Source organism: Podarcis vaucheri, assembly GCF_965113315.1.
Source record: "Podarcis vaucheri genome assembly, chromosome: 15".
In the NCBI taxonomy this organism is placed as follows: Eukaryota; Metazoa; Chordata; class Lepidosauria; order Squamata; family Lacertidae; genus Podarcis; species Podarcis vaucheri.
The window spans coordinates 3,050,921-3,072,125 of NC_138753.1; the positions used below are offsets into that span (position 1 = coordinate 3,050,921).

The 21,205-nt window shown below is 49.4% G+C and overlaps 1 protein-coding gene across 5 annotated transcripts in view; it reads left to right on the forward strand.

Moving 5' to 3' along the window:
- SPECC1 (sperm antigen with calponin homology and coiled-coil domains 1) overlaps positions 1–21,205 on the forward strand; it is a 114,112-nt gene that overhangs the window by 21,968 nt on the left and 70,939 nt on the right. For 4 of the 5 annotated variants that reach the window (XM_082201700.1, XM_082201703.1, XM_082201702.1 and 1 more), the window contains 2 exons: positions 2,140–2,313; positions 4,019–4,154. In XM_082201700.1, the coding sequence (XP_082057826.1) occupies positions 2,140–2,313; positions 4,019–4,154 (310 nt within the window). Of the gene's footprint in view, positions 1–2,139; positions 2,314–4,018; positions 4,155–12,172; positions 12,378–21,205 lie in introns of those variants that run through there. The other variant, XM_082201704.1, reaches the window with a different exon arrangement.

Below are 21,205 nucleotides of genomic sequence, written 5' to 3' on the forward strand. Positions count from 1 at the left end.
ATGGAAGGAGACGGCCCTTTGACTGTTGGGGACCCCAGTCATTTAGGACTTTACATGACAGTGTTAACATATACTTGGGAGACACACCACTCAGTCTCGAAGCTTATGGGCCGCTTACAGCCTTTTTTCACCCTAACCTACCTTGCACTGTGGTTGTGGGGAGTAAATCAGGAAGGGGAAGAGCATACACGCGACCTTGACCTCCTCAGAGTAGAAAAGGTGGGATGCAAAAGCAATAAATAAACAAAACAAACCTTCTTGCCTGCAGAGTTTGTGCCTGAGTGATAATTCAAGGCCTCTCGTCCCTCCAGTTTGGGGGGCTACTGTTGAGGGGGGGCCTTCTAAAACTGTGGCAGCTGAAAATCACTCTTGTGATCCTTTTGTGATGTTCTCTGTGTGGAGAGAGAGGGATCAGAGAACATGTGGAATATCTCTTCCAGATGCTGCGTCAGCCTGCGCCAGATGTTCTCTAACTCTGCCAAGGAATGGGGTGGAGAAAGGGGCTCAGCAGGCTGTCCCCATGTCCTACTCTACCTGGAGACAATGTCTGCTTTGCAGGGTGGGCGGGCTTCCAATTGCACCTGGGCATCTGAAATGAACAGGTACATCATACACAAAGGTCGTGTGGGCACATGATGGTGCGCCGGAAGGTATTTCTATTCAAATAATCGCTACTGCTTCTGTGATTGTGTGGTGCAATGGTTAGCGTGTCGGACTAGGGTTCGAATCCCCACTCAGCCATGAAGCTCCCTTGGGCCAGCCACTGCCTCTCCCAGCCCAGCCTACCACACAGGGAATAAAATTGGGGTAGGGAGCAATGCACTCACCTCCTTGAGCTCCTTGGAGGAGAAGGTGGAGTATTACCTGCAACAAATAAGTAAATAAAATGCATTTATACATACCATTTCGACTGTGGGAATAAGGCAACCAAATACGGGTTGTAGCCAAGCAGAAATATATGAATCAAAATTTTACATAAGAATTATACATTAATATAGAACTTTACAATATACATTTTATTTCATTTGTTTTATACAATTTCTATATAGGAAGAAAAAGAAACCCTCAAAGTGTTTTCTTAAAGAATATATTCATTTAAAAATATTTATATGCCACTATGCCATTTTTAAAAATGAAAGCAGTTTTGAGCAATAAAACCTAAAACCATACAATAAAAACCACACAAGGGTCAATGATTGTGGAAGGATTTTTTTAACTGCCTGCATAAGCCTGGTGCAGCAAAAAGGTTTTCAGCCTAAAGGTGGGCACGAGAAGCTGGCAACCTTTCACAAGGAGAACTAAACTATAATAGTAATAAAAAAAGAAGACATTTAAATTAGTGCATGTATATTCAAAATCATACCCTTTCCCGTTCCTGTTTTGGATGATGTGCAGCGGAAAATGTGTTGCACATCTGCTCCGATAATCACAGTTACTTCTGTATTTTGAATCACAGAATTGTAGAGTTGGAAGGGACCCTGGGGGTCATCCATCCCAACCCCCTGCAATGCAGGAATCAATACCCCTATGCATCTAAATTAGTATGTGTAAAGCTGTTCCAAATCTGCACTGGAACTGAAAATATTCCTCTATGCCACAGGAGCGGCAAGGATCTTAACTGCTAAAAACTGGAAAAAAGAAACTGTGCCAACAAAAAAGGAATACCAAGACAAACTGTTAGAGTATATTGAATTGGCTAGATTAACAGAGGCAGTTAGAGATCACACTAGACAAGAGTTTCAAAAAGCATGGGGGAAATGCAGAGAATACAAAACAGTGCCCTAAAATACATACCTGGACTTGTTTCGATTAATGTCTGCAGGAGACTTTGTGGATATTTAAGTTATAATTAGAAAAATCTTTATAATTATTCATAAAGGAAACAGCTTATAAGAGGCTAGATCAGGATAAAGGAAGTCTTTTATTTGGTTGTTTGTATTGTTGTATGTTATGCTTATTGTATGTTATGTTCACATTTAATGTGGGTGGAGTTCTGTATTGGGGGGTAGAGGGTTTATGTTGTAAATAAAATTTCCAATTAAAAAAGCCAAAAACAAACAAAAACAAATCTGCACTGGGACCATTAGCAGGAGCTTTCCCCCTGCCTCCCTTTCCTCATTCCCTCTTCCTTTTTTGCAGACTGACTCCCCACCTGGAAGGAAGATGAAGGGGGCCACCAGGCCGTGGAGCACGGCCCTCTCCAAGCAGGGGTGCCATGGGACAGAACGAGGGAAACCTCTGCCCTCCGCCCCCATCGGCATGAAGACCTCCAAGTCATCCACCTCCCTCGCCTTCGACTCCCGGCTCAGCAAGGTGGGTTTCGGGCTGGTCGTCCGCTCCTGTCTTGAGGTCTAGACACTTGCTAAACCCTCCGCTCGGCCGTAAATCCCGTGCTGGCAGCAGGAAGCGTCAAATCGCGGAACTTCGCTCGACCAAAGCTCCTTGGAAACAAAAGAGGGAGGTTGTTACGGGACATCAGAGCTTTGCGCAGAGACTGGTTCCAGAAGCGTAAAGGTCAGGAAGTCAGCTCCCCTTTCTTCTCCCTCCCACCACCCCACAAAAAAGGCAAGCCAGCCCTGAGCTGCGGGAGAAGCCTTGCCAAAGACGTCAAGCCCTTCAGATGTCTCCCTCCCTTCAGCCAGTCAGTGGCTTGGCTACCAGAGAGGCGGCTGTCTTCCAGCTGCGCCTGCAAACCCCACATTTTTGTGAGTTGGCCCAAGAGATGAAAGGAGGGCGATGGCCTGGAATGGGGAGGGAAGGAGCGGTTTGATGCCGTCGCTGCAGCAGCCGCAGAACTCGAGAGCCTGGTTTTTCATTTCCCCTCCTGCGTCTCTGGCTGTTTGGTGAAATCGTTCTCTGGAGGAGAGAGCCTTGGTTCATTGTTATTATTATTTCATTTTATTTCTTTTCTTTGAAAAGAGGTGCTTAAATCTCCTGCTTCAAAGAGAGAGCCGTGTGGTCTGTCAGGTGGGATTGAAGTTTTCCAGGTTTCCCCGTCATGGGGAGCAAATGAGGTCAAGTCCTTGATGGCTATTAGTGGATGAGTGGAGATGGAAAGGGTTGCTAAATCAAGGCCACACACCCTCCAATATTTCTCCGATGAAAATAGGGACATCCTATTCTGTTGTTGTTGTTATTAGTGCTTTTTTTCTAAAAAAATGTTTAGGGGTACTCACATTTTGACTCCTGAAAATCACCATTTTATAGTTCAAATTGGGGGGAAATAAATACAGTAAATGGACAAAAGTACAAAGATTCACAAAATGTTTAGGGGTATGTGTACCCACGGAAAAAAAGCACTGATTATTATTATTAGTATTACTATTATTGTTGTACCCTGCCCACTCTGGGCGGCTTCCAACATATATAAAAACATAATAAAACATTAAACATTTAAAAAAACTTCCCCATATAGGGCTGCTTTCAGATGTCTTACTATTATTATTATAACATGCCCATCTGACTGGGTAAGCCTTCCATTCTGGGCGGCTTCCAACATATATAAAAACATAATAAAACATTAAACATTTTTTAAAAACTTCCCCATACAGGGCTGCTTTCAGATGTCTTCTAAAAGTTCTGTAGTTACTTATCTCCTTGACTCAGAGGTCACATGGCTCCATACCAGCCAACATTCCTCAAATGAAAACAGGGCGGTCCTAAGGAAAAGTGGGACATTCCTGGATCAAATCAGAAACCGGGACGGCTTCTGTAAATCCGGGACTGTCCCTGGAAATTAGGGAGACTTGGAGGGTCTGCACCTGCACTCTCCATTTAAAGCACTCTGATACCACTTTAAACAGTCGTGGCTCCCCCACCCACCCAAAGCCTGGGTCTCTAAAGGGTCTCTAAAGGCCTCGATCCGGCCTTTAGAGGGTCTCTAAAGGCCACCAATCCAGCCCTGCCTGGTGGCCACAGCTAAGAAGGCCCTGCAGGGATGGGCATTTGGGAAATCGAAGCTGATGCCTCTTCCTCCCATCTCGGCTCCAAAGCACCCTGACCCTCTCCTCTCTTGCAGCTGAAGAGAGCCAGCAGCGAAGACATGCTCACAAAGCCAGGCGTCATGGCAACCTCAGGAGGCTCCCGGCTGAAGAAGACCATCACCACAGGGGCCATCTCCGAGCTGGCTGAGAACCGTCTGCGGCCTGCCTCAGGTAGGGGAAGGGGTGATGAAAGCTGGGCGTGGGGTCTCCAGCCAGAAAGCGAAGGCAACCCTCTTGCAACTCGCTTTTCATTGCAGCGATCAGCTCATCTGGGGGAGAATTTAATGGGGAGAATGTGGGGGACCCAAGGCTGGGCGGGGCAGAATGCTGCCAGCAAGTACCTCCTGGAACTACAATTCCCTGTGAAGAAGGACTGACAGTTGAAACTCTCCTGAGGACGGTACCCTGGGGAGTCAGGGTTCCCCTTAACAAACTACAGCTCCCAAGTTTCCTTGGGGGAAGTGGCGCTAAGCTGAGTCCAAGACCACACACAAGCCATACGTTTAAAGAGCTATGATACCACTTTAATGGTAGAGTGGTTTCATAGCCAGTCCCTCTTCCCAGGGAACTCTGGGAATTGTAGCTGTGTGGTAAGGGAAGTGGGGAGGTCTCCAAACAATTCTCCGCACCCGGAACCAACTACAACTCCCAGGATTATTTGGGGGGGGGGAACCATGATTGCTTTAAAGTGGCACTTTAAATGCATGGTGTGAATGTGGCCTTACTGTAAGGCCTGTGTCCCCAAGGTAGCTGTTGAAAGGAGAAATTATTCTGAGTTTTTGCAGCTGACTTAAAGGTGTTTTGTGGGGGGGGGTGCCCTGTTGTTTTGGTGTGGGGAGCATGGTTAATGCTGCTTTGAACACCAGCAGCCTTTTGAGTGTTTGCCTGGCATATGACGTGTTAGATACATATGTGCAATTCAGTGGATATCTTAACCCCTTCCCCCCCCCCACCATCAAAAAAACACACCCGTTAACTGTCTCGGGAGGTAAAAATGACTACCAGGCTTTGAAAAAGCTGGTATTGCTGGATCAGGTTTGTCAGTTTTGTTGAATTAATTAAATTCTAATTAGATTTTGGAAAAAAATGTGTAATCAGTTGCTTCCGTTTTGAATTTTACTGTTTTATTATCTCCCTTAAGTGGTTTGTGCAAATTCTGAATAATGCTTTCTATAGGGTAGAGGACGCTGGGGGTGAGTTTATAGAAACAAGGGTGGCGGTGCCCCAGAAAAGTTGTGGAACAACTACCCTAGAACTTCCTGTCACTGGAGACTGGTTAGCAGGGAAGGACGGCAGGAATTGACATTTGGAGTTTATTTTTTGCTTGTCTTCAATGGGGCTCTGCTATCAGGATTTCCTGTGCTCCCCACCCCTGCGTTAGTTATGCAGTCTAACCACCGGAGGGCGCCAGCGGTCAGCCCAAATAGGTGAAAACCTGACTGCAAATGTTGTCTTAGGCGAGAATTCTCGGAGAATCTGATGGGAATGGGAGCAAAAATTACCCGCTCATTTGTCCCGCGCCCGGAATTGGGATCAGTCTGTCAAACACCATTGCGATTTGCGGTTGCTGCTGGAAGGTCATCAGCTGAGGGCAACGCTTCGCACATCTGATGAAGCAGGCTCCAGTTTGCGAAAGTTTTAATGCCATAATGACTTGCAAGATCTCCTTACACATGCACCCCATATGTGCCCGGTCGACCGCTTTGCTCTGCAGAACTGGCACCAGTGCAGCTGTGGCATAACAACTGTTGTGCATTTGTAAGGAATTGTTCTTTTTAGTGCGGCAGCACCTGCACTTTGGCACTCCCTGCTGCCACTGTCTCCTGCGGGAGTGAGTTCCACAGTTGAACTATGTGCTGGGTGAAGAAGGGCTTCCTTTCTCTGTCCTGAATCTTCCAACAAATGGTCCAAAGAGAGAGAGAGAGAGAGAGAGAGAGAGAAATGTGCACCATATCGGTATGGCTTAGGAGTGGGAAAGGTAAAGGGACCCCTGACCATTAGGTTCAGTCGTGGACGACTCTGGGGTTGCGCGCTCATCTTGCTTTACTGGCCGAGGGAGCCGCCGTTTGTCTGTAGACAGCATGACTAAGCCTCTTCTGGCGAACCAGAGCAGCTCACGGAAACGCCGTTTACCTTCCCACTGGAGTGGTACCTATTTATCTACTTGCACGTCAAACTGCTAGGTGGGCAGGAGCTAGGACCAAACAATGGGAGCTCACCCCATCTTGGGGATTTGAACCGCCGACCTTCTGATCAGCAAGCCTAGGCTCTGTGGTGCCTTGCCACAAACTTCACATTTCAAGCATGTGAGTGTGTGCGTTGCGGGGTTCTGTGCTGTCTCCTAGAAAGCTTTGGGCGCTGGTCTTGCAGTCCAGACATGCCTCACCCACTAACCCGGCGTTTGTGTCTGAGGAGCTGGTGCCTGTTCCCTAGGAGGCTGGCTGGCTGACTAGCCTGGTAGGGCCAAGGCTCTGGCAGCAAACAAACAGGCTTTCTGGCAAAGCCACCTTGGCAGAATAAACAAACCGCCTCCCTGTATGTTTGCAGGGAGAGAGACGGACTGAGTGGTGTTGCTGTTTTAACATCACTTGGCATAAATGGGCATCTCTGTACTTTCTTTCTGTCATGCCAACAGGGCCCCAGTGGAATCCGGGCTCAGTAGCACCTTTTGTGGGCAACTCTCAAGGCCTTCCGAGTGAGCAAAAGCCAGGGAAGTCAGCATCCTTGCCTTTATACCAGGACTGACCAGTCCGGAGGTGCCGTACTGCCTGCCCAATAGGAACAGGCGATCTTGGGTAGCCGTATTTCCGTTACTTGCCTCAAGGTGAGGCCTGAGATCACACTAGCAATGCTGGGTTTTCCAGCAAACCCGATTCCTTTCTCTGATAACCTAAACCAGTCTTCTGCAACCTGGTGCCCTCTCCAGATGCTTCAGACTCATGAGCGCTGTAGTCCAAAGCTTCTGCAGAGGAAGCGGGAGGCTGCCCTAAAGCAGCCCTCATCCAATTTAGCATGACTGCAATATTTAGTAAACAGCCATTAAAAAAATTTAAAATGCCATATTTTAATTTTAGCATCCTGTACTAATGCTGCATAAACCTACCCAATAACTCGATTTGAAATCTTTATTTATTTATTTATTTTAATGTGGGGGAGACTCTTTGAACCACCCTCTGATGTGGTGTAAATATTTTATGCCGAAGCTTCAAAGCTTAACTTCGAAATATGTGCAAGGTTTTGTGAGTGTTGTGTTTTTTTTTTACTGGCGCGCTTGTTAAGCAGTTTTAAGACCTGACCGCTCAGTTAGCTTGCAGCTCCCTCAGAAGTTTGCTGAAATGTGGGGGTTTTTTTGCAAAGTGAAACGAGGGTGAAACAGCCCTGGAGTGGGGCGGGAAAACACGCTGCCGCTTCCAAAAAACCTCAGTTCAACCCCGCTGCCCCTTCTCCCAAGAGCCGCAAGTCTCAGATCAGGGGTGCCCACAGGTGGGCCACCAAAGCCCTGCCTCCTCTGCAAACCTGGCTGACTGGTTTATGTACAGTGGTGCCCCGCAAGACGAGTGCCTCGCAAGACAGAAAACTCGCTAGACGAAAGAGTTTTCCGTTTTGGAGGTGCTTCGCAAAACGAATTTCCTATGGGCTTGCTTCGCAAGACGAAAATGTCTTGCGAGTTCCTGCGGGGTTCCCCCCCTTTTTCTAAGCTGCTAAGCCGCTTATCAGCTGATCCGATCAGCAGATAAGCCGCTAATAGCCGCTAATAGCACTAATCCGCTAATCCATCAATGGGTTTGCTTCACAAGACGAAGAAACCGCTAGACGAAGAGAATCACAGAACGGATTCTTTTCGTCTTGCGAGGCACCACTGTATTTATTTATTATCTATGCCTGACTTTTCCTTTGATGCTTTTAAAAGAGTATTGGACAAATTCATGCAGGAGGAGTCATAGAGTTGGGAGGGACCCCAATGGTCATTCACTTCTACCCCCACCCAATGCAGGGATCTTGCTCCATCTTCCATGTCACAGCCCTTCGGTTATTTGAAGATGGCTATTGTATCGTCTCTCAATCTCCTCTTTTCCAGGCAAAACATATCCAATTCCCTCAACTGTTCCTCATAAGGCTTGGTTTCCAGACCCTTGGTCATCTTGGTTGCCCTCCGGTTCAGCACACGTTCCAGCTTGTCAACATCCTTAAATTGTGGCACCCAGAACTGGACACAGGATGGCCAAGGCAGAATAGAGTGGGACTATGACTTCCCTAGGGATGCGGGTGGCGCTGTGCTCTAAACCACTGAGCCTCTTGGGCTTGCTGATCGGAAGGTCGGCGGTTCAAATCCCCGTGACGAGGTGAGCTCCCATTGCTCGGTCCCAGCTCCTGCCAACCTAGCCATTCGAAAGCACGCAAAAAAAAAAAAAAGCAAGTAGATAAATAGGTACCGCTCCGGCGGGAAGGTAAACGGCATTTCCATGCGCTTCTCTGGTTTCACTAGAAGCGGCTCAGTCATGCTGGCCACATGACCCAGAAAAACTGTCTGCGGACAAACGTCGGCTCCCTCGGCCTGTAAAGTGAGATGAGCACCACAACCCCAGAGTCATCTGCGACCGGACTTAACTGTCAGGGGTCCTTTACCTTTACCTTTTTATGACTTCCCTTGGTCTGGACATTAGGCTTCTGTTGATGCAGCCTAGAATGGAATTAGCTTTTTTTTTACTGCTGCATCCTCTGTTGACTCATGTTAACCGCGTGATGCAGCAGCAAAAAAAGCTAATGCTATTCTAGGCTGCATCAACAGAAGTATATATCGATGGCTACCAGCCACAGTATCTTTGCTCTGCCTCCGTGGCCGGAGAGAGTGACGCTTTTGTGGATAGTTGTTCCACTTGTAGGTTTCCCATTAAGAGCCTAAGAAGATACGAAGAGCCTTTCCCAACCATCCTGAGCTCCTTGAAGGAAGGGGTGTGATATAATTACGCTGTGAGATCTACAGATGAAGGGCAGTATAGAAATTTAATAAATGATGATGATGATGATGACTACTGCTGATAAATTTTCAAATATTCCTATTCATTATATATTCTTGAAAAACACAAATTGCATTTTTATCCTGCCATTTGTCCAAGGAGCTTGAGGCGGCGTTCAAACCCTCTCCATTTTATCCCCACAACAACACTGTGAGGTATGTAAGGCTGAGAGGCAGCCCAAGGTGAGCGAAAGCTTCCTGGCCGAGTCCTCATCTCCTAGGCCCTAGCACAGCACTCTAACCAATACATAAACCATTTCCGCTTTTGAGATGCTGTTGCTTTCCAGTGCTTGAGACCCCAGAGCAAGTTGAGGAGGGGACTCCCAGTTAGCAGAGCTGGGGTGGGGGAGGCAGCAGCCTTAATTCCACCCAGGATTCTTTTGCCCCCCCCCCCGCCTCCCAAACTGGAGGATTATTTACAGTCTGGGACACCGGGATCAGAACGCAGCCGTCAAGGTCACTCTCCTGCAGACGCAGGCAAGGCTGGTGCCCCAGGGAGGATTCAACCTTGCCGTTTCCTGCACCACACACACACACACACACACACACACACACATACCAGCAATAACTTAAAAGGAAATAAAATAACTCTTGCTTTCAGCCTTTCGCAGTTGATCAAGAGCAGGAGGTGGATGAATATGCTCGGTTATGACTTCTCCCTGTTCCTTGTTCTCCATATTCCCACATCAAGTGTGCGATCTAAAAAAAAAAATGTCCTCATGCAGATTAATCAAGGTTCTAGTGTCAATTTCTCTCCATGTGCACTTTTTTTTTGAAAAGCAGTTTCCCCTAATATAATGCATTATTTTTTTTTACGTTATTTTGGGACACCCGAGATGCGTGTTTGCAGGGCTCTCCCTGTTCCCGCAACTGTTTTAACTGTTTTTAATTCAGAATTTTAATCTCTGCAAACCTGCCCTGTGACCTGCTGGGGAATGGTGGGTAGTTGTTGTCGTTCCACTCATATAGGCACTTTTCTACACATTATTTGGCTGGAAAACTGCACTGCAAAATTTGGAGCACTGCAAATTCTTTTCGGTTTGTGTATCTTTTCAGAAAGTGCAAATGTGGTAGGTGTGCCTTTAAATGTGAATGGCATCAAATTGCCCCCCAAAAAAGAGAGAAGTCTTGGTGTTGGTCTGTCTTTCCATCACTCTTTCATAACATACCCCTTCTGTCTCTCTCTGTGTGCCTGGCATTGCCCAGGAATTTGTAGAAACCGAAAAATGATGAGAGTTTAAAATGGACAGTGTCGTTTGTGAATTTGGATCTGTCCCACTAAATATTGGAGGAAGTCCAAAGTCATGTTTCAGAACAGTACTCTGGATGAGGACCCCCACCTCCTCAGGAACCTATAGAGAACAGGCAGGCAGGCAGGCAAGCCACTTTTGAAAACACAAAGCAGATATATTAATGAAATGCCAGCAGCAAAACCTGGATCCATTGGCATCCAATTTAATTAGCATTTCAATCCCCCTGTAAAATGTGAACAGGCTCCAATTAGGCCCCAGGCAAGAACTGAGATCCCCTTTGAAGGCCAGGCCTTGTAAGACCCCCTTGCTTTTTTTAGGAGGGAGGCCTTACCCGCTCCTGCCCCACCATCCATCAGGGATCAACAGGCTCTGTTCCTCTGCAGCCCCTCACATGAAAGCAGGTGGGGATCAGCCAGATGGCCTCCTCGTTCTCCCTTCCTGAGATACAAGCAGAGCACAGAGAGAGGTGTTATGTCCATTTGGGGGCATAAACTGGGAATGAAAAGAGCAGTTTTCATTTTCTAGCCATGTTGGTTGATTTACAGGCCATGGGGAGCAGAGAGTGGAATTTCCCCATGGCTTACATTTCTGGAGAAAGGGGCTCTGGCTTTCGAGGCTGTCTTGGCCAACATCTGGTTCACCCGTGATAGAGACCCAGCAGGCGTCTCTGGGAAATCCCACAAGCAAGGCACAGAAGCCACAGCTCTTTTCCCTGAACTGCTGCTCCCAGGCACCTGGTATTCAGAGGTACACTGCTACTGGACCTGGAGGCTCTGTTTAGGTATTCTTTGATAGCCAAATAGTTTTGGACAGGGACCAGCACTCTGTTGCAGAGCAGCTGCTTTGCATGCAGAACATCGCAGATTCAGTCCCCAGTATCTCCAGAAAGGCCCTGCCTGAAATTACGGAGAGTCACTGTAAGTCACTGCAAAAGCTATGCTGAGCTAGGCTGTGTCTCACAATATGCTCCCATTTAACCCTATTTAGAGCCAAGAGGACTGAAATCCTGCTTTACTTTTGCGAGAAGATATTGGTGGCAGATTCCCTGGGGGATGGTGGTTTAGAAGGTGACTAGTATCAAAGAAGGGACGCGGGTGGCGCTGTGGGTTAAACCACAGAGCCTAGGACTTGCCGATCAGAAGGTCGGCGGTTTGAATCCCTGCAATGGGGTGAGCTCCCGTTGCTCGGTCCCTGCTCCTGCCAACCTAGCAGTTCAAAAGCACGCCAGTGCAAGTAGATAAATAGGTACCGCTCCAGTGGAAAGGTAAACGGCATTTCTGTGCGCTGCTCTGGTTCGCCAGAAGCAGCTTAGTCATGCTGGCCCCGTGACCCGGAAGCTGTACGCCGGCTCCCTCGGCCAATAAAGTGAGATGAGCGCCGCAACCCCAGAGTCGGTCACAACTGGACCTAATGGTCATGATGATGGAAAGAATAAATAACGATGTTTTCTATAAACTGTCGGAATAGCCATCAGCTGGTTAGATCGTGGTGCTGATAACGCCAAGGTTGTAGGTTCGATGCCCGTAAGCGACAGCTGCATTATTCCTGCATTGCAGAGAGTTGGACCAGATAGCCCTCGGGGTCCCTTCCAGCTGCGTTGTTCAAATTTGGGGGGAGTCTGCAAGCTCCTCGGGGCAGATACCCCTCCTTCCCCAAATGCGCTCTGGCCACGCCGCTGCAGCCTTTGGTGCGCTTTTGCGCGCTGCGCTCCCCTCGCTCTCGGAGGCACCCTCGCCTCCCTCCTCCCCCCCCCTCCTCGGCTTGCAATGCTCTCCCGCCGCCGCTGCGTGGCCTCCCATCCCCGGCCGTGAGTCACCTCGGCGGCTCTTGGCTCGCTGCCGCTGCCGGGAGCGAGCCGCCGCGGTGCCCCGGCCAGCAGCGGCCTCCGGGTCTTGGAGCGGCGCGCGCGCAAGAGAGAGCGAGCGAGCGAGGGCGGGCTGGCCCGGCGCACAATGCCTCCGCCGAGCCCGAGCGAGCCGCTGCCTTTCTGCCGGCGCTCGCAGGGGACAGCTGCCGCCGCTACCGCCCTCCCCGCCCACCTGGTCCCATGAAGCGGCCGAGGGGGCCTTAGCGAGCCGGACGAGATGGGCAACCAGCCGGGGAGACCCGAGGAAGTGGAGCCAGGTCGGTGAGCCGCGGGGAAGTGGGGGCGGGAAGCGAGGGAGGGGAGATACCGGGGGGCGCAGGGGGTCCCTCGCAGGTGGGGCTGGGGGGGGGGCGCCCGCCGGGCACGTGCCAAACAGGAAAAGCGGAGCGGGGCTGCATCCTGGCTCGCCGGGGTTGGCCTTCGATGGTTGGGGGGGGGGAACGGGCGTTAATGCACCGGAGCCGCTCGCCCTGGATTTCTGTTCATTTGCAGAATTCGTTTCGTTTCGTTGAATCGCTTTGGCGCGAGCCATTAGCACTATGAGAACACAAACGAGGCGGGTAACATTTGCGCATAAGAAACGGTTAGAGGGAACTCTCTTTAGGATCAGGAGTGGAGAGTCTCTGCTCTAAACGAACAGGAGGAGCTATTGGGGCTCTTAACCTGGGGGGGGGGCAAACTCTGTGTGTGTGTGTGTGTGTGTGTGTGTGTGTGTGTAAAAGTGCTTTTAGAAATATGCGTGTCCGTGTTGCGTTGCAGGGGGTTGGACTGGATGACCCTTCAGCCCCCTTCCAATTCTGTGATTCTGTATAATTATGAATGGCGAACTTTGAGGTGATGAATGAGTCTTAGCATCAGTTCACTAGCCGAGGGGTCCTCTTTGTAGGAGAAGCTTGGGTGTTTGGGCGGTGTCATAACAACAAACGGGGGTTCCCCCAGGAGTTAAGCCCCCCCCCCCCAGTTTTGGCTGTGCACATTCCGGGACATCTCCCGAAAGAGAGGGGGCGGGAGGGGTAGGGGAACGGGCATGTGGCAAAAACTGAGGGTGTCCCAAGGAAGAACAGAGAGTTTAAAATTGGGTTCAGAGCCAGGAGTGTCTGTAAACACACAAATTGGGGGGGAATCAAGTTGTGCTGGGATGTGGGGGGCCAGGTGGATGTCTCCTAGGATGCTGCAAGGCCCCTGGGAATTGTGTGTATGTTTTTTTTATGGGGGAGACAATAACCAGCTGTGGAATCCAGCTTTTCAGCAGTGGTGGCGCACCCTAGGGAACGGTTACCAGGCCTCTCGGAGCAGCTATGTCTTTTGTGAGATTCTCTCCCCCTCCTCTCCCCCCCCCCCATTGTCCTCTTGGAAGTGCATCGCTATGCATGTTAAACAGGGAATTGGGGTTGGGGGAGCTCTTGGAGAAATAAAGGAGTGTGTGCTCCTTCTCCTCTTTTGTGGGTCCACTGAAAAGCCAAGCCACCCACCCCCAGTTGATGTGTGTCTGTCTGCAAGGCTGGCCAAAATGATTCAGAAAGCAGCATGCCTCTCTTATCTGTCTCATAGATCTTTTGAGGGGGGCACTCAGGCGCTGGTGGGTTTGTCTTATGCATACAGGGGCCCCTAGAGATTATTAGAGGACTTCTTGTGGGGCATGGGGGGTGGGAATAAGATGGGGGGACGGACGGCCTTGCCCTGCTGTAATGCAAACATTTTGTCCTGTAGCTAAGCTGCCCTGGGGGAGTGTTCCCCCACCCCAGACCCCTTCTGGGTTTCAATTAATTTGATGCTGCTCCTTTAGAGGTCTTTTTGAAAACCTTCTTACTGCTCAGGCTTTTGAAGTGTGCTTTAAACTTTTTATTTTTCCTGCAAACTGCTTTTTTGGGGTAGTTTTTTGTGTGTTTTGGGGGAACACTTCTCTTTTGTTATTTACATCTGATATTTTGTTGTAAACTGGATGGGCTGCTGTGTAAACAATCAATAGCCATACCAATATTAAGTGGACTCTCGTCTGGCGCTAGGACATTTGTGGGAGGTCCGCTGGTTCAAGCCCCAGCACCACAAGGTCAGACTTTGTCCTCTCAGGTAGAGTTGGGTGGGAGGGTCCCCTGCCTGGAGCCCTTAAGAGCTGCTGCCAGTCAGGGTCAGCAATACTGCACTAAATGGACTCAAGGGTCTTAGTACAAGGCAGTTCCTTTCGTTCCTGGTAGTAAGAGATTTTGCCGTGGTTAACCTCTTCTGAGGGACGCGGGTGGCGCTGTGGGCCACCCACAGCGCCTAGGACTTGCTGATCCGAAGGTCGGTGGTTCGAATCCCTGCGACGGGGTGAGCTCCTGTTGCTCGGTCCCTGCTCCTGCCAACCTAGCAGTTCGAAAGCACGTCAAAGTGCAAGTAGATCAATAGGTACTGCTCCGGCGGGAAGGTAGACGCCGTTTCCGTGTGCTGCTCTGGTTCGCCAGAAGTGGCTTAGTCATGCTGGCCACATGACCCGGAAGCTGTATGCCGGCTCCCTTGGCCAATAAAGCAAGATGAGTGCCGCAACCCCAGAGTCGGTCACAACTGGACCTAATGGTCAGGGGTCCCTTTACCTTTATCTAACCTCTTCTGATGTACCTGAAAGCAACTTCTTTTTAAGAATAAAATGATATACAGTGGTGCTTTGGTTTAAGAACAGCTTGTTTTATGAACAACCTGGATTAAGAACGCTGCAAACCCGGAAGTAGGTGTTTTGGTTTGTGAACTTTGCCTTGGAAGCAGAACATGTTCCGCTTCCTGTTGAGTGTGTTCCATTTGTAAATTGAGTCCCCCGCTGCTGTGGGAAAGCACACCTTGGTTTAAGAACGCTTTGGTTTAAGAATGGACTTCCGGAATGGATTAAGTTCGTAAACCAAGGTAACGCTGTATTCTTCCCCACTGCTCCACGTAAAGACAGCAGTGCCCGGCCCCAGAATTTTAGGAAAGATAACCCCTGAGCCCTCTCCTGCAACCCTTGATCCAAGAGAAACCGGAATGTGCACACCATGGTTCCTACGCCTCTTACGAAGTAGACCATAGTCCCGCAAAAGCTGATGCCGTAAGGCAGTTGGTTCTTTTCCTTTCTCCGCAACAGCGTGGCTGCGCCTCTCCCCCACCCCTGGGAATCTCTGCAAGGGTAGCGCTGGTGTGCCCTTTTCACTAGGAAAGGGCACAGCAAATGCCAGCCTTGGCCCTCCCTGATCCACTTGTAGTACCGTTTGTTGCTTTTGCTGCTGCTGCGAAACATCTCTGCTGATTGTGATGCAGCTGGCAATTTTGGGGGAAGAAACTGGGGGGAAACATACTGGGCTTTTGCCATATTGTCGTTTTTTTGTTTGCGACCTCACCTTCCCCTTTGCATCTCATGGCCTCATCCTTCCTCGCCACCCAGCAGAAACCTTCCTCTGCTGGCTACAAGCTGCCAGCCCTCGATTTCTGCTCTTTAAAAGTAATGTTTAAACCACTGTGATACCACATTAAACAATCATGGCCTCCCCCCCCCCCAAGAATCCTGGGAACTGTAGTTTGTTAAGGAGTTGCTGAGAGGCCTCATATTCCCCTCCCAGAGCTACAATTCCCAGAGCGCTTTAAGCTAATCCATCTTCTCAGGGAACTCTGGGAACCGTACCTCCTTGCTTGAAACCCTAGAGGGCTGCTGCCAGTCAGTGCAGGCAACACTGAGCTAGAAGGACCAAGCACCCGATGAAGGCAGCTCCTCCTGCACTGCCAACTCGTAATGAAAAAGAGCAAATATCAGGGATGGAGGGGGCGTTACTGCAACAGCGAGTGCAAGCACCGTCAGCTCATGGCTGAGGGAGGAGGCCAAATACTCCGTTGTTTTGTTTGGGGATGTTGTGGTGTCTGAAAATGTGTGAGCAGATGTTCGCCAGAGGGGAAGCTGCCCCAGGGCCATTCTAGGACGCAAATGATGCATGGTGCGCCTGCCCCACACCCTTGTCTCGGAACATACCTGCTACGAGTTCTGCTGGTCCAGGGAATTCAGGTGTTTACTGCTGAGGGAAGGTGGGGCTCCTGTTTAGACTATTCAGGGAAGGGATGGGAGATGATTATTTTAGCCCCATGTTCTGGTGCCAAGTGGTTTTCTCTGAGGACATGTCAAAAGCCCCATTTAAGCATCATTTTGCTGGAATCATCTCTCTGGCCAGCTCTCTCTCTCTCTGTTTCTCTCTGTCAAAAATGGCTGATATTACAAAGGTAGACAAGCTCTGCACATGCAGTTTCCATTGTTACCTGTTGTTGCCTCCAGTAGGCCTCTGCGCCGTGAATTTGCCAAACCCTTAACAGAAATGATCTCAGCTAGCAACCTTCTCCACCGGGCTCAGCATATCCCGTACTTGTATGAAAAAGTTATTTCCGTACTTGTATGAAGAAGTTATTTCCTTATGCAGGAGATTTGGGACGATAACTTAACTCTGTTGCAGGGGGTTGGACTAGATGACCCTCATGGTCCCTTCCAACTCCACAGTCCTATGATCCCTTTGTTTTTGATGGGCCTACTCTGTGTATACCACATTTTGATATCGCTCCCCTTTTTAAAAAAGTTTCAATCTATTTTATTTGTGGCTTTCTACTGGAAAGGATTATATTAACTGGCGTAGTGTGGACGTAAAAATACATTTGAAGGCAGCCTTGCTTAGGGAAGTTTTTAATGTGTGATGTTTTATTGTATTTTCAATATTTTGTTGGAAGCCACCCAGAATGGCTGGGGAAACAATTTGTTGTTGTTAAATCATCATCATCTTATTATTAGTATCCTGCCCAGCACCTTACCTGTGGTTTCTTTGCTGCCAATAAACCCACAATCAGAAACCTTGGTTTGTTTTAACTATGCCTTGGTGTTACACGTGCAAATCTTGCGCCCGTCCCTAACAATGGTTTTTTTTTGTCCAACCCAGAGGCTCACTAAGCAAGAAAGACAGGAGGCAGCAGCAGCAGCAGGCAGGACAACACAAACCTTGGAGAAACAAGCCACAGTTTGCTGGCTCGTCTGTGGGACAACCTGTGGTTTGTTAAACAAACCATGGTTTAGCATTGCGTGACTCTATCTGCCAACATCTCTCCCTCTGTTCCCCTCACCTTACAAGAAAGCTTCAAATACTTGGGCAAAACTGCTCCAAAACTGCCTTTATCTGACTTTCCCAGTTCTGCATCACCTTCCTTGTTTTTTTCGGAGATGGGGAAATCTTATCTCCCCCAAAAGATCTTTTCTCTGTAGGCCGGGATTCTCCACTACCTGGCAAGAACCTTAAGGAAAGTTCACATGCTAGTTTACAACAGGATGTGACTACCATCTCCAGGCCCTCCTGTTCTCTGTGAGTCAGGAGCTGTTTGTCTGGGTCTACAAAAGAAACTTAATCTGATTTACTCCCCCTTCCCCTGAATCTTCCACCCCAGTGCTGAAACTCAGGCCTCAGGGCATGTGCAGAGTGCTTTGCCTGCAAAGCAAGCCAAGTGCGAACGCGTTTCTTTTTTGGAAAAGCAAAGCGTTCTTGTGTGTCCGAAGCTTGTTTTGTACATCCTCTCTCAGTCAACAACCCTCCTGACAGCCCTGCAATGTAGAGCAGTGTTGCTGCGTTATTTATCTCCAACTAGTGAGTGCAAGAGAAACCGGCCGGTAGCAGCAATGATTCTGAATCCTAGCTGCTGGGGACTGCAAGTGGGGAGAACTGTTGTTGCGCTCAGGTCCCCAGGCCTCCCTTGGGAGCATCTGGTGGGGACTGCAAGGACCGGACTAGATGGGACCCCTTTGGGCCTGAGCCAGACCCTTCTTCCGTTCTCAGGCGGCTCTTGTAAGCCAGCCAAGCTGCGTACTGCCAGAGGGGTGGTGGAAGGGAGAGGAGAAGAGAAGGAAACTGGCCACTCCAGTGCCCCCTCACCAGCCTTATCTAGCCAGGCAGGGCAAGGGGGAGATTCCTTTCTATTCCTGGCCCCAGAGAAGGCTGGCAGAGCCGTGAGGAAGGCCAGCCACCTAAGGACATTTTAATAGGGTATGACTCCACACCGCCCTGGCCTCCAAAATTCTCCGCTCGGTAACCCAAGAAGAATTCGGGTGTTGAAACCGTGTGAGAGGAGAGTCAGAATAATTGCCACTTTGCTCTGCATTTCTGTTTCCAGACCCAATTCAAGGTGCTGCTTTTAATCTGTTGAGCAGGGGTGGGGGAGCCTCACGCCTGGGGGCCAGACCCTCTCTCTATCTGCCCCCCCCATGATACTCCCAAGGCTTCCCCGCCCCCACCAGCGCTGCTTCACAGCCTCCTTGAGTGTCTTTGCCTGGCTGGGATTGGGCCCTTGAACTCTGACCCTGCCTCTTCACTTGGCTGGACGGAGGGTGGAGAGGGGCGGGCGAGTGCAAGCGTCTAGGAACTAGCCTGCTCTACGAAAGTTAAAATTTGCATTCATCTCGGGTGAGACAGACGGAGCAGATCTCCTGCGCCTTCTGCAGATCTGAAGGCCACCTCGGTTGGCAGACATGGAAGGAAACTCTCCTTCAAATGCTCGGGGCATGAGCCACGGAGGGGAGGTTTGGTGCCAGGAGGTCCATTATCAAGACCAGATGGGATGCAACAGGGAAAGAGTGGGGCGGGAGGCAATGGACGTTTGTCCAGTTCTGGGCACCACAGTTTAGAAAGGATGTCAACAAGCTGTGTAGAGGAGGGTGACCAAGATGATCAAAGGCCTGGAAACCAAGCCTTATGAGGAATGGTTGAGGGAGCAGGGGATGTTTAACCTGGAAAAGAGGAGACTGAGAAGAGACAGGAGAGCCATAATAATAATAATAATAATAATAATAATAATACCCCACCCATCTGGCTGGGTTTCTCCAGCCACTCTGGGCGGTTTCCAACAAAGTATTAAACTACAGTGGGCTGTTAAACATTAAAAGCTTCCCTAAACAGGGCTGCCTTCAGATGTCTTCTAAAGTTCTGGTAGTTGTTGTTCTCTTTGACATCTGGTGGGAGGGCGTTCCACAGGGCGGGTGCCACCACTGAGAAGGCCCTCTGCCTGGTTCCCTGTAGCTTTGCTTCTCGCAGAACCGCCAGAAGGCTCTCGGCACTGGACCTCAGCGTCCGGGCAGAGAGTGGAGACACTCCTTCAGGTATTCTGGACCGAGGCCATTTGGGCTTTAAAGGTCAGCACCAACACTTTGAATTGTGCTCGGAAACGTATGTGAAGGGCTGTTACATGGAGGATGTTTTCTCCTGCTCTGGAGGGTAGGACTCGAACCAATAGCTTCAAGTTGCAAGAAAGGAGATTCCGACTAACCATTCAGAAAAAGTTTCCGACAGTTAAGGGCTGTTTGATGGTGGAGCAGACTCTCTCAGAAGGCGGTGGACTTTCCTTCCTTGGAGATTTTTAAGCGGAGGTTGGATGGCCATCTGTCATGGATGCTTAAGTTGAGGTTCCTGCATTGCAAGGGATTGAGCTAGATGGCCCTTGGAAAGTCTTACAGTTCTGTGATTCTGTGACATTGCTGGGAGCAAGGGCAGAGACACAGTGACCCCGGGCATCTGGTAACAGGACTCTTCTTCCCACCCCCAGAGCTTCTCCATTGTTTCTGCTTAATCTAAAAGATTGCGAAGGAGGAGGAGGTCTGGAATTTACAAGGTTGTGACTCGCAGGAGGCAGGAGGTCCACATGCCAGAACAAACCCTTTTCCCCATACCAGGATGGCTCAGCGGCAAACCACCACGGCTGTTGTGTCTGGCATCGGCCTAACGTTTCCTGCCCAAACGGTGCCTTTATTATTATTATTATTAAAACTTACAGCACACTTTCCCCCCCAGGCAGTTCCGCGAGCAGATATACTACTAGGTTCTTTTAAATCCACCTGGGTGTTGATGGTGAAGCAGAGAGAGATCAAGAGCTGCTGAAAGAGCGTGGTATAGTGGGTAGAGTGTTGGACTAGGACCTGGGAGACCAGGGTTCAGATCCCCGCAGGGTTGTTGTGGGGCATTGAATGAGGAGAGGGAGAACCGTGCAGGCCACGAGCGCCTTGGAGAAAAAGGCGGGGATATAAGTGTACAGTGGTACCTCAGGTTACAGACACTTCAGGTTACAGACGCTTCAGGTTACAGACTCCGCTAACCCAGAAATAGTGCTTCAGGTTAAGAACTTTGCTTCAGGTTGAGAACAGAAATCGCGTGGCGGCGGCACAGTGACAGCGAAAGGCCCCATAAGCCTAAGTGGTACCTCAGGTTAAGAACAGTTTCAGGTTAAGAACGGACCTCCAGAACGAATTAAGTTATTAACCAGAGGTACCACTGTAATAGTAAATGAAAATAAAGATTTGTTTGCAGGGAGATGAGATGATGTTGACTATTTAATGAGCAAGCTGGGTTTCTCCTCCTCTGGAGGGTAGGACTCGAACACATGGCTTCAAGTTGGCTTCAAGTTGCAAGAATGGACATTCAGACTGAACATCAGGAAGAACTTTCTGACAGTAAGAGCCGTTCAATCGTGGGACGATCTCCTTCGGGAGTTTGTGGCCTCTCCTTCCCTGGAGGTTTACAGTGGTACCTCAGGTTAAGTACTTAATTTGTTCTGGAGGTCTGTTCTTAACCTGAAGCACCACTTTAGCTAATGGGGCCTCCCGCTGCTGCCGCACGATTTCTTTTCTCATCCTGAAGAAAAGTTCTTAACCCGAGGTACTATTTCTTGGTTAGCAGAGTCTGTAACCTGAAGCGTATGTAACCCAAGGTACCACTGTATAAGCAGAGGTTGGATGGTCAGGGGTGCTTTAGTTGAGAGTCCTGCATTTCAGGGGGGTCATACTAGAACCTCCCAGTGGGTTGAAGTTGATGACCCTCTATGATTCTATTCAATTGGCTAGCGTTGTGCAAACTCCCAAACAGCAACCATCTTGAAGCGCCTTAGAGTCACCCACTTGTGACTGAATGGCCGTTCATTGTGGAAGAATTCCATACATCCAGGCAGGGGCCACCCCCCCCCAAAGACCGCCAACCTATCCTCTGTTATCAGCAGTTCAAGGCACTCTTTAAGAACTACTTGCCTTCGGAGGAGTTGGGCTGTTGCTTCTCTGTGTGAGTTCCTGTTCCAGGCTTGC